The sequence below is a fragment of the Pteropus medius genome, unplaced genomic scaffold (assembly GCF_902729225.1).
Source record: "Pteropus medius unplaced genomic scaffold, Ma_sr-lr_union100, whole genome shotgun sequence".
NCBI lineage: Eukaryota > Metazoa > Chordata > Mammalia > Chiroptera > Pteropodidae > Pteropus > Pteropus medius.
The window spans coordinates 763,868-776,179 of record NW_024342645.1 but is presented as its reverse complement, the minus strand read 5'-3'; the positions used below and the strand labels follow the sequence as shown (position 1 = coordinate 776,179).

The window sequence follows — 12,312 nt, the reverse complement described above, 5'->3', positions numbered from 1 at the left end:
ATACATATATTTTTGAAATTGTAATCATACTCAGTCCTCTCTGGGTAGCTCTATCTTATCACCTAGTTAACTGCCACCAAACACAAAGAAGAAATGAGTTAACAGCCTAAGTGATTCTTTTATTACCAAAAACAATTGCTACACACACATTCAGTGCCTCCAGCCCCAGCCCTGAGGATAACATGGAAGTCCTTGGGTTGTAGGAGGAACCCTTTAGAGGGAAATGGCTACCTGGTTCATAATGCCTTGGCTGGTTATGGTCCCCTGCAAGGACCAGTTACACGACATCCCTGGGCCTAAGAAACCCTAAAGATAGGAATAAATGCAAGTTGACTAAGGGTTTTTAATCACTGTTCCAGCATGTCTAGGGGTTATGGTTAAGCCCGATACTAGCTTCCTCTACAAGAACACACACAACCAGGGTGTCCCCTCAATGAATCCAAATTCCTCAGGATCTGACAAAATGTGGTCTGGCAAGTCCTTAAAGTCTGCTGAATGATTTCAAGCTAGATCCGGAGTGAATCACACTACTCTCAGCACCACTCCTAAAGTCATACATTGGCAAGGGCTGCCCGTAAGGGCACTGCCACCAGCCTGGCTCAAACCCTAGGGCCTGGGGTAGGAATGGTCAGGCTCTGCATCCTTCACACCATCTGGACTTCTGGCCCCTCAGCTATTCCTTGAAGCTTTTCCATGATGCTCCCTGAGGAAGGCTCAAGAGCTGGGGGTGGCTCTCCTGGGGCTTCAGACAGCACATAGTAGACAATCTCTTGCTCGCCTTGGGCATTGGTCTGATTCACCACGTGGATGACGGGACTGGGGGTGTCCTGAGAGGCTGAGAGGGCTGTCCCCTCAACACTCCTGCCTTCTACTTCCTCTTCAATCTCTTCTTGGGGTCCTGGCTCCCCTGGCACTGTTTCTAGAATGATGCCCTGCAGGCTACTCTCATTTAGTGAGGCTCCCAGGCCTGATCCCTCCTGTGGTTGCCGCAGCAGTTGCTGTGTCAGCTCTACACTCTCATAGCGAACCAGCTGCAGCCGCATGTAGCCATCTTCATGTTCCTTGTACCTAGGGAAGTAGGAGCACAAAGTAGGCAGCAAACATGGGCAGGGGGCTACAGAAATGTCCTGGAGCTTGGCGAGGTAAGGGACAAATATGAGGGGTGGAAGAAGCCCTAGGGCTCTACATGATAGGCATTGAAGACAAAAAGGTCTTTATTGGAATATGTAGAAGAAAAGACAAGAGGGAAGGATCACTACTCAAAATGGAAAATTTTATGTAGAAACCAGAGAGGGGGTAGGTGAGAGAGGGAGGAAAAATGAAATTGTATTGGAAGGTGTAAGTGTCAAAGGATTTATGAGGTGACCATGGAGCTCTGGATCAGGACCCCTAGGCTTTAGTTCTAGTTTTGGCTGAAGGCCTTTGGGCCCATTTATTGGGTCTGGCACTGTAGCTTGGACTCAAAAATCAGAAAATAATCTTTGCTCCACCATTCTCAAGGTTCCTTGAGCCTAATGGAATTGGTAGACATCAAAGAACTGTCAAATTCAAGGAATTTGTTGAAATGGTATGGGAAAAAATGTGTGAATCTAGGGTAGATTGAGACATACCGAAAACGAGGGTGCCCTGAGGGCCACTTGAACTGGTGCTTTTTGCGAAGGTGCACGGTGAGGTTGTTGCCTCTTGTGAAGCATTTGTCACACACATGACATTTGTACCTTGGCTCTGAGTATCCCTAATGGAGAGGGGAGGAAGAGTGAAGCCAGCTCTTCACTATGGGTACCACTGACACTTCTGCTAGCCCTCTCCCACCACCAGCCCCACTCACTTCATGTACTTTTCGGTAATGGGACTTGATAGAGCAGAGGGATCGGGCACTGAAGCTGCAGTTCTCAAAATCACACCTGTAAGCTGGCTCCTTGCTATGGGTATCCAGGTGCTTCCGGAGGTCGATCAGATTCTTACAACTGCCAGGAGAGGTCAGGAGGGGTTGGAGGGCATGGGGGACTCTGGAACACAAGTTCTTTTTCTGGCCCCTGATTCCCCTTACCTGTAGTCACAACAGTCACATTTAAAGGGCCGGTCCTCGCTGTGGCGAAAGCGCATATGGTTGCGGAGGGAGGATGGCAGCGGACAGGTCATGTCACACAGAGGGCACTTATAGTGATTCACTGAGAGGAGCAGAGAAGGGGGTGAGGGCCAGTGGATCCATGGGTAGTAGGCAGGGAGGTTGGGGGAGGCCAACTACTCACCGTGGTTACGCATGTGGTCTCGCAACAGGCGTTCAGTGGCAAATCTCTTGGAACAGTGAGAGCACTGGAAGCGCTGCTCTGGGGTGGGGCAGGCAGAAGAAAGGGTAGTTTGTGAGGGATGGCGGAGAGGCACAGAGAGAACGAGTCCCAGAGAGGGGAACCATCCCAGACAGAGGGAACAACCTAAGGAGATAAGGGGAGCTTAGGGAACTATGGATAGAACAGAGCATGTGACTTGAAGTCGAAAACCTGAATTAGAATCCCACCTTGACCACTTACTAGCTGTGTGATCTCAGGTAAGTGATTTAACCTCTCTGAGCCTCAGTTTCCTCATCTACAAAAAGGGGAATAAGATACCTACCTCATGGGGCCATTGTGAAGATTCCTTGAGATAACTGACAGGGCACACAGTAAACCCTAAATAACAATGTCTAACGAATCTGAGTCAACAGAGACTGTGTCAGGTGACTGAGCTCTAAAAGTAAATGTAGCCAAGTTGCAGATACCTTCGGTGGCCTCCTCTCCTGAGAATATGCCAATCCCCATCATAATCAAGACAGCCTACACCCACTCCCACTCTTCTTCTCTGATTGCTTACGATCCAAGGAGGTTTGGCGACGGATGTGATCTAAGAACTTGGTGTTGTTGGCGAACATGCCCCCGCAGGTGGGGCAGGCCACCACCTTCTCCTGGGTATGGCTGCGGAGGTGCTCACGAAGCTTACAGTGGTCCTTGAAGGTGCAGGTACAGCCTGGGAAGGAAGGCCTGGTCAGTCTCCAGCTGCAAACCCGCAGGGTAGGCTCTGGTACCCCCAAGTCTCTCCAGAGAGCTGCCACTCTTGCCCTGACGGATCGGTCCCATCCCTAGTTACCCTGGTCCCTTGGCAACCCCAGGGTTTCTTTAGAGGCCAGAAGTTAAGGAATAGCCCTACCTTTCCAGCCACACAGCACCATGTGGTTGTCCTTGCCGACTGCTTTGTATTCACAGCACAGGCTGTGTGCTTCCACGTGCCGATAGAACCACTCAGGATTGTCGAAGGAACTCTGTGCCAGGAGCAACTTGGGGTAAGGACTGAGGTGGGTGGAGGGACTCATACCCCTATGTGTCCAAACAGGACTTCTTGGCTCTCTCCCAAATTTACTTGGTGGGGACAGAAACTTTTAACCAAGGGAGCTACCAAGAAATGAAGGAATCTCGGGAATATAGGGAATCGCTGAAAGGGTCAAGGCATCTTGAGTTAAGATCCAAAACTTCCTTCCACCCCTATTACCAGCACTGCCTGCTGACCTCACAGTGCTCCCACAGACACAGGAAGTGGTCAGGGATGTCAGGAATGATGTTGCGGCTATGGAAGTCCAGGATGCAGGGGCTGAGGTCGGCCTGGCTCTGCAGGGCCTGCAGCCCCCACTGTTTCAGCTTGGTGTGGTAGCAGTGGAAGTAGACATGGCGGATGAGATCAGCAGAATTGTCCAGAGAACAAAAGCCACACTCCTGCCATAAGCAGGAGAATTCTTCCTCTGCAGAAAGGATTTTAGAAAGAAGAGTCTGATACTTTCCAAAGCTCAGCTCTCCTTCCACCTGTGGCACTTAGCAGCAAGTCAAAAGGCCAGACTCTGACCAAATTACCAGTTCATTCAGCAAATACCAGTATTTAATCACCATTAATCGTGTACCAAGTGCTGGGGATATAAGCAGTAAAAAGTCCCAGTCCTTGCATTTACACAGCTTTCAGTCAGGGAGAAAAAAACATTAATCAAATAATCACATGTATAAATATTAAATTGCAACCAGTCATAAGAACTATTAAGAGGGGAGGGAGCTAATTTAAGGGAGACAGAGATGTCTTGAAAGTGTCCCTGTGTTGTGATCTTAAAGGTATCTGTAAACTTGCTGGAGAAGTGCGGTCTAGGCAGAAGGGATGGTGTGTGCACAGCCCAGTGCCAGAAACTCAGAGGCAGCAGGTGTCTGTAACTACCCTGGCTCTGAGTTTCTGCTGTTTCCTGAAGATGCTTCCTGATGAGGGACACCTCCCACTCCTTCCTGTCAAACGACAAGTCCTCCTTCCCCCCATATTCTGCTCAAGATCTATCTTCTCCAGGAAGGTCCATCAAACTATTCCAACCCACTTCCTATCTCTCTAGCATTTCTAAGCACCATATTTTCAATGCTTTTTAGGGGTTTACTTTATATTTAAAAATATAATAATCCTCTCTTTTGTATATTACTTAACTTTTGAAATTATTATAGTTCACAGTCACTAGATTTCAAACAGAATTTGAGGTGGGGTAAGGAGAGCTGACTCTGCACTTCCTACAGAACAAGTTCTTCAAACAGTATTGTGACCTATTAGTGGGTGGTGAAATCAATTTAGGGGATTACAAACCATACTTTTTCTTTTAATGAAAGAGAATAAGATAGCACACTTCAGAGAGCATTTAATAAAGGCAAATATTGTTTCAAGTATTTTTTAACTTTTGTGTACAAGGTTGTGATGTAAAATGTATTCCTAACTGGTGGTTATAGTAAAAAAAAGAAAAAAAGTGAAACACTATCAGAGAATGAAAAAAAAAGCAGGTTGCCAACAGCTTGAACAATATAATCTTTTTTTTAAAAAATAAAATAATAGTTATCTAATTTATGTATAGAGAGGTCAAAAAGAATGTTCACTAAAGTACTGTCTGTAATTGCCTTCTGATGGGAAGATGGCAGACTGATTTTGAAAATCCTTGTTGATGAGTCTTCTGTAAGAAGTCTACAATGTTTTTATAAACAAAAAAAGCAATTAGGGAAGTAAATCACCATTATTCCAGACTGCCTTCTCCCTCTGCAGAAAGGAAAGTCAGATTTTCCACTTTCCCTTGAGCCCTTCCCATATCCTGCTCCCTTACCCAGCAGGTCTTCCTCCTCCTCTTCCTCCTCAGAGCTGTGCAGGTACTTCTGCAGGTGTTGAGTGACATGCTCGCAGAACTCCTCCATGGCTGAGCATACAAAGGAACAGGACCCCCACTCGCACTGCAGCCCCAGGTTCTCCTTTCGGGGAACCTTCCCAGGGGGCGGCATGGCCTTCACCCTAGAGGAGGAAGAAATCCATAGCTGCAAGGATTCTACCTAAGTGTAGATGAAGATAAACAGCTGGGCGGGCAGCCTGCCTAGAGCCAGCAGGCATTTTTCCAGTGACCTGTGAGAAACCCTGAGCTTTTTCAATAAGGATGGAGTAGCAAGAAGTTCCTCAAACTCCTGGAAGCTGTCTGATGTTCTCAGGAAGGGAGAGCACAAACTAACATTACTGAGCATGTGCCAGGCACTGAGTTAAGAACTTTAACATAGGAGTCCCCAAACCCCGGGCTGTGGACTGGTACCAGTCTGTAGTCTGTTAGGACCTGGGCCACACAGCAGGAGCCAAGTGGCAGGCAAGGAGCGAAGCTTCATCTGTATTTGCAGCTGCTCTCCAGCACTAGCAGCACTGCCTCAGCTCCACCTCAGATCATCAGGTACTAGATTCTCATCGGAGAATTGGTCCCTGGTGACAAAAAGGCTGGGGACCGCTGCTTTAACAGACATTTTCTCATGAAGCTTCAGAGCAACCCGCCAAGAAGGAATTATTCCTATGGGAGGCAGAACAATGCTCAGGTTCAAAGAGATGGCTTTGGAGAACCAGAATTCAAATTCAGGCTCCTAGGCCCACCAAGCTATATGACTTTAGCCAAGTAACTTAACTCTTCTACTCCTGAACATGGTCAGCTTCAAAACAGGGTAACAAAACCTTTCTTAACTTCACACTTACTATATGCCAAGCATCATACTAAGCATTTTATATTGTCATTTAATTGTCATTTAACTATCCTATAAAGTAAGCACTATTTTTAACTTTATTTATAGAGAAGGAGCACTGGTTCAGAGAGGTCGAATGGTTTGCTCAAGGCCACACACTAGTATGGTAGGGTCAGGATGGGCTGACTCTAAAGTCCACATTCTTTCTAATCCACACAGTCTACAAATGAGCCCAGAAGCTCCTTATTTCTTACTACATCATGTCATACGTCCCCTGCCAGACTTTAAAAGTGGCATACAAGCTGCCTGTGCCTAGCCTATCCAGTGGTTTACTCCACCAAACCCCTAACATCCTCTGAACTATAATGTAGATCCCACATCTGTCTAGTAGATACTGTACCTCAGGTATAATGCTAGCCATGCTTAGCCATGTAATAAATATTTGAAGAAAGCTGAATAAAAAACTAACGGTTCTCAATCTTTAATAATGAACACAAATGCAGAGTTCTTCAGCCCCTCCCCTAGAGGTTTAGATTTGGGAAGACTGGGGTTAAGCTTAGAAATCTGCACTTATAACTCAGCACCCCAGTCTGATGCAGGCAGTTCTAGGAGCAGAGTATGAGGAACAATACTTTCCCTCATGAAAACAAAACACAGAACAGCAGAGGATCATACTGCAAGCAAAAGTTCTGAGGGAAGAGAGGGCAGTAAGAAGCCCTAACTCTGTCCCAAGCGTCACCTCCTCCTTGAGGATTCTCTCTGCCCCCACCATGGTAGACCCTGGAAGGGAGTGGGGCATTGCTCCCTCTGGCCTATATGAGACAGGTGGGACCTCTGAAAAAGGCCTCTGCTATAAACTGAGAAGAAAAAGTGAGAATGCATAAAATCCTTCATGCTTACAAGAACAGGAACCTACTAAACTATATAGTATAGTATTTTGCTTACCAGAGAAACCACTTTTTAATCTAAGTATTTTGCTTACCAGAGAAACCCCTCTGCCCCTCCCCCAAGAAGAATCCAGTCACTTTTAACACTCTGGGGTATATATGGGTTTGCTGGGCTGCTCACAGATTAACAGTGAAGCCCTATTGGGAGAAAATGTCAACTACTTCTATAATGTTGTGGTAGGAAAAGTAGGGAAAGCCTTCCTAAGTCAGACATAACAGCCCAAACCTCCTTTGACTCTACTACATGCAGGATTAAGTCCACTTAGAACATCATGCAAGGCTCTTCTCCAACTGGCATCAATTTTCTTCTCCAGAAGCCGGGTAAGGAAACTAACACATATTCAAGGCCCACCATGTGTCAGCCCTGTGGTGAGCCCTCTCTAAACTTTATTTCATTTGGTGTAAAGTACCCTGATTCTCATCCAAAGATCGTGCTCTTCCCCCGCATACCATGCTGGTTTTCTAGCTTCCTCTCCTGTCATTTTTCTCTCTTCCTTTCTGATTCAATCATATTCATCTATAAACACACTACATTCCCTTAAAATCCTCTATCTAAGCAACTCTACTCACCCTTCAAGCCCCAATGTCCCCTCTTTGGCAGGCCCTTTCTCAATCTATTTAGGTACATATACCTAGATTATTCTACATACACTCTGTCCACACCAGTACTTTGTACACACCTTCATTACGGCTCTTGTTACAATGGAATAGAATGGAATGTCTGTCTCCCCTAGACTAAGAGCTTCTCAAGGTAGAGACGATCACTTCTTCATTTCTTATGCCCAGAATCTGCACACAGCTTTGTACTCTCCGGAAATGATCCCATTCCAGGAAGCCTTCCTAAACTATCCCACCCCTCAGATTACTTTTGCCTCTTGGTTCTATGGCTGGTATAGCTAACAACAGAAAATCTCAACCCTATTTTTATGCTGTTCATGGTCGGTCACTCGTGGTTATGAGTATGTTTTCTATTCTCATTTACCCAACTGAACAGTAATCGCTACTTCAGAGCAGAAACCATTTCACACCCACCTGTGCCCCTATACTGTGTCCAAATATTTTAAACTCATAGCTGTTGTTAGACTGGTGGGTAAGGCCCAGAAGTCTGGCTATTCAGATATCTAGAATATCTTGAAGCTTAGCAAAGCACCCTGAATCCCTCTTTCACTGTCCCCAGCCTTCTTTACTCTCTCTCTCTCTCTGTGCCCTGCTTATTTCTACCCGGGGGAGCTGTAGGAAAGAGTGACTATCTGATCACCATGCTTTCTGTGGGCAAGAAATGAAAATGAGGCAACCTGTGTGCTACAGGGGACACTGGACCAGCTGTCGGAAAACCTGGGTTCAAGTTTCTTGTCTCAGTGACTTTGCTCTGCCTAGAATAATATGACAACTGTCAAGTACTGTTCAAAGCATCTTATATGTACACAAACTCATGAATATAGGTTCCATTATTCTCCTACTTCACTGATGAGTAAATGGGTCCAGACAGGTTAAGTAATTTACTCAAGGTCACAAAGTTAGGAAGTGATGGAAACGGAATTTAAAGCCAGGGAGTTTAGCTCCATTTTCCTTCTATATTTGCCTGTCTTACCTATCCTTGTCTGATTCTCTCCTCTCTATAGATTTGGTATCTGTATACACACTACCCCAAACATTTTATTAAGTATTTATTTTGTCAGTTTACTCCAATAAGCTGTGAGCTACTAGAAAGACTGCCTCCTACCCTGTTCAAGTCTAACTGCAAGGCCACACATACCTACTGGGGCTCTTTTAATGTTTAAATAAATCTACGACTTATTACTTTACTTTTGGACAAATCACTTAACTTCTCTAAACCTATTTCCTTACATGTAAAATGGGATACTAATATCGCAGCAACACGTAATGGATTCAATAGATCTTGTTAGAAAGCTCCAACATTTACTAGCTCAGTGACCTTCGGCAAGTTACTTAAGCCTGTTTCCGAATGCGGCATGGGGATAATTATGCCTGTCTCAATGAACTGATTTATGGTCTAAACTAGGCACAAGATATTTAACTGTGTAGCATAAAACACAGGTAGAACTCAACAAGTGTTATTTGTACCCTTGCTAATGAGCGTAAGATCCAAGCACTAATTCTACAAAAAGGTCACCAAAAAGACAACCCGAGGGATCCTTAACACTTCGTTTCATCAGGAATCACAGTAAAAAGCAATGAGCAAATATTTAAAAGTACATATTGTAATGCAAGGTACCGAATGAACTTTAACAGTACTCAAGAAAAAGAGGGCCCCAGGTTCTGAACCTCCTAAGGACTCACAATTTGGCCGAAAAGATAAGACTACGTGTGAAGACAATGACCAAAACAAAGCGCCCGAGGAGGGAGATCGGGACAGAGAGAAATCCCAGTGGGCAAGCGAAGACAAAAAGGCTTGCCCTAAGCAGTGGGCATGTGGCTGCTGGAAAGGCGGGTAGAATTCGAAGAGAAAGAAGGAGACCGTCTCAGCGGGTAACACCTCTCCCTCGCAGCCCCTCAGGCTTCCCGGAGTCCTTCCCCTAAAGCGTGGCGGTACCAGACCGTGTCTCAGCACCAGCTGAGCCAGAGACGAGAAAGCAAGAGGGTTAGAGTCCGGGTTAGAGGCCGGGGGCGCTTCAGGCGCCAGGACGACCAGCGAGGCCGAGCTGCAAGAGGAAGCTTTGCTGAGGCGACTGGGGTTAGAGTCTGGCCTCGAAGCCCGCCCACAGCGCACCCACCGACGCTACCCCGCCAAAACAAAGCCTCATCTTACGGTCCCTCAGCTCCCGGGTCTCTTCAGCTCTCCTCCCTCCTCGAACCATATCCGGAAGGGCGCTTGAAAGACGGCCAACGATAGCCAATCGCTGCTCTCGGATCCCTCTAACAGCCAATGGCCCCTGCGATAGACGGAACCGGTGCGCGCTAAAACACGGAAGGGGCGGGAGTGAGGGGAGGCGGGCTGCCGGGAAAGGTAGCGTGGTCCCGCGCGGCGGGGCTGCAGAAAAACCTCTGACAGCGATCCCAAAGGCCGGAATTACCCCAACTGCGCAGGCTCGGCGTACGGCCCCCAACTGGGCCTGCGCAGGGCTTGAGCTGGGCGCCGACTGGGGTCGTTCCTACAGAATTAGGTTAGTACGTTAACTGGCCGCGTTGGCAGTGATGAGGCGGCTCGATACCCAGCGCTGCCGGCCCTCTTCGGCCCAAACTGGGGTCCTACCTTCATTCGTCATCCTCTTTAATCTTATCTCTTAAATATCGGTATTCCCGTGCCATCATTTCTGTGTCACCACAACTCTGCCTCTTGTGTTATCAGGCTCAGTGAACATCCAGCCACTCCTTCAAGTCAGAAAGCGGGCAGTCATCTTTGATTCCTCCCTCACCCGTCACGTGCAATCCACTGCCAAGTCCTGTGAGTTCTACCTGCTTAAACACAGGATCTCAGATTCATTCTCTATTCTTAATCTCCGCCCCATCTCTAGTCCATCAACTATGTCCAGTGTAGATGTCTACACTAATCTAACTGGTTCCACTGCGTGCACCTTGCTTCCCTCAAACAATTCTCGGTGGGGCAAAGTGATGTTTACAGTAAGCAGGTCTGATCAAACCACCGCCCTACTTCGAACCCTCAAAGGCATTCTGTTGCCCTCAGGGCAAAACCCTAAAACCATACTGAGGCTTTCTAGACCCGTCAGCATGTGTCCTGCATACCTCTCCAGCTGTGTCGAGTCCTGGACCTCACTTCCTACTCTCCAGCCCCAAATTTGTTGCAGTTTTTCTATCACACCTAGCTGCCTTTTTCCTCTCCTGCCTTGTACTTGCTGTTTCCTCTGCCTGAAACATCTTCCTCTTTTCCCCCTCCCACACTGACATGACCGATTCCTACTCATTCTTCTGGTCTTAATGAAGATGCTGCTTTTTCCAAGAAGTCATCCTTGACATCTCTTTCCTGTATTTCCTCATCACAGCTCTATCACTTTGTATTGTATTTGCCTGTTTAATTTTCTGCATTCCGCACCAGATTCAGCTCAGTGAGGGAGGGCAGGGATTGTATATGTTCTTCAACTACGTCACCTAGCCTAGCGGCTGAAACTCAGTAAAGGTTCAAGAGATATTGGTAAAAAAAATCTGTACCTTACTAAAGTTCATTGAGATTGATACTTATTTTGTTGTGTTATATTATTTAATCCTAAAAATAAGCCTATATAATTTATATAATCAGAAAACACATTAAATGTTCAATATAAATAACTTAAAGATGCCATTAAAAATAGCAACGTCATAGTAAAAAAACAGGAATTTAGACATGAAATTTATTAACAACAGTGAATTATAGCTTTGTCCTTGTTTTAAGTTTTTAAAATATAATTGAACAGTAAAACATTTTATCACTTTTTCTTTCAGAAGCATATAGTAATACCTCATGAATTGCTAATCTTATTTTAATTCAAATTTATACCACTGAAGGTGTCTATTGGCTTTAATTTAGCAATTTCATGGAGGAAAATTTCATTCAAAGAGCTGAGTAGGGTCAAATGATTTTTACAGAGCAAAACTTTCAGAGTAGCTCTGGATATAATCCCATTCCAGGATCCACAACATTTCCAAAATTTGAGGCACTGTCTTGCTGTGTAGCATAGTTTCCTTCCACTTCAATCTGCTTCTCTTGAAAATAGGCTACAATTCTGGCTGGATAATTCATACACATCTTAAGATTTGTTCTTTAAAAGCTGCCACAAAAACTTAAAGCATAATTCATACACATCAAAAGCTGTGGATCCCTTTTGAGAGTATAAAATGGATAACATTGATTAAATTATGTTTGTGGCTCTTTTGCATTCATTTTTAAAATCCCTATTTTGAACATGATCAGACTCTTCTTCATTACAAAATATGTGGTTCCACTGAGCTCTGGGCAGCTCAGCACTGAAAGCAGAATACAATTTCTAGTTACCATCCACTTAATTCATAGGTCAAATGGGAATGTAAATACTTGCCCTCTGGAATAGGCAAATCCAGAGAATAGAAAGTAGATACGTGGTTATCAGGAGCTGGGAGAGAGGAGAATAGGGCATGATTCCTAGTGGGTATGGGGTTTCATAAAAAGGTTCTGAATTTAATGGTGATGATTGCACAACTTCGTGAATTGAACTCTTTTAAATAGTGAATTTTAGGGTATGCTAATTAAGCTCAATAAAACTGTTTTTTGTTTGTTTTAATAAATACCTGTCCTCTCATCAATAAAAGTTTCTTGTGAAATTTCAGGGTCAGTGTGTTTGGCTGTTTTGTCATACTGGTAAACAAATAAACTGCTCCTCTAAGATTTGAACCACAAAGATTTGCATTCC

The 12,312-nt window shown here is 45.3% G+C and overlaps 1 protein-coding gene and 1 long non-coding RNA gene across 9 annotated transcripts; one reads left to right on the top strand and one right to left on the bottom strand.

The window, feature by feature from the left end:
* Positions 1–94: 94 nt before the first annotated feature.
* Positions 95–10,980, bottom strand: HINFP (histone H4 transcription factor). 8 transcript variants are annotated; one of them, XM_039866638.1, is made up of 10 exons: positions 10,836–10,976; positions 5,141–5,322; positions 3,540–3,769; positions 3,184–3,295; positions 2,851–3,003; positions 2,253–2,330; positions 2,051–2,171; positions 1,829–1,967; positions 1,611–1,735; positions 95–1,068 (listed from the first exon to the last, which is right to left on the bottom strand). In XM_039866638.1, coding segments are annotated over exons 1-10 (1,566 nt in total). In that variant the 5' UTR covers positions 10,838–10,976; the 3' UTR covers positions 95–644. The 8 variants fall into 8 exon arrangements, with proteins under 8 accessions (XP_039722572.1, XP_039722573.1, XP_039722574.1 ...); XM_039866639.1 differs by lacking the exon at positions 10,836–10,976 and adding an exon at positions 9,741–9,802; XM_039866640.1 differs by lacking the exon at positions 10,836–10,976 and adding an exon at positions 9,706–9,786.
* On the top strand, positions 9,922–12,228 carry LOC120605711 (uncharacterized). Its single transcript, XR_005653687.1, has 2 exons — positions 9,922–10,095; positions 10,281–12,228. It is a non-coding gene; the product is annotated as an uncharacterized LOC120605711 (long non-coding RNA).
* The last annotated feature ends 84 nt before the right edge of the window (positions 12,229–12,312 follow it).

Excerpts from the sequence above, each read along its gene's own strand:
- HINFP (XM_039866638.1), bottom strand. Across the intron at positions 2,331-2,850 it reads TCGCCAAACCTCCTTGGATC|AGCAGCGCTTCCAGTGCTCT; the intron begins GTAAGCAATCAG and ends GCCCCACCCCAG. Across the intron at positions 2,172-2,252 it reads AGACCACATGCGTAACCACG|TGAATCACTATAAGTGCCCT; the intron begins GTGAGTAGTTGG and ends TGCTCCTCTCAG.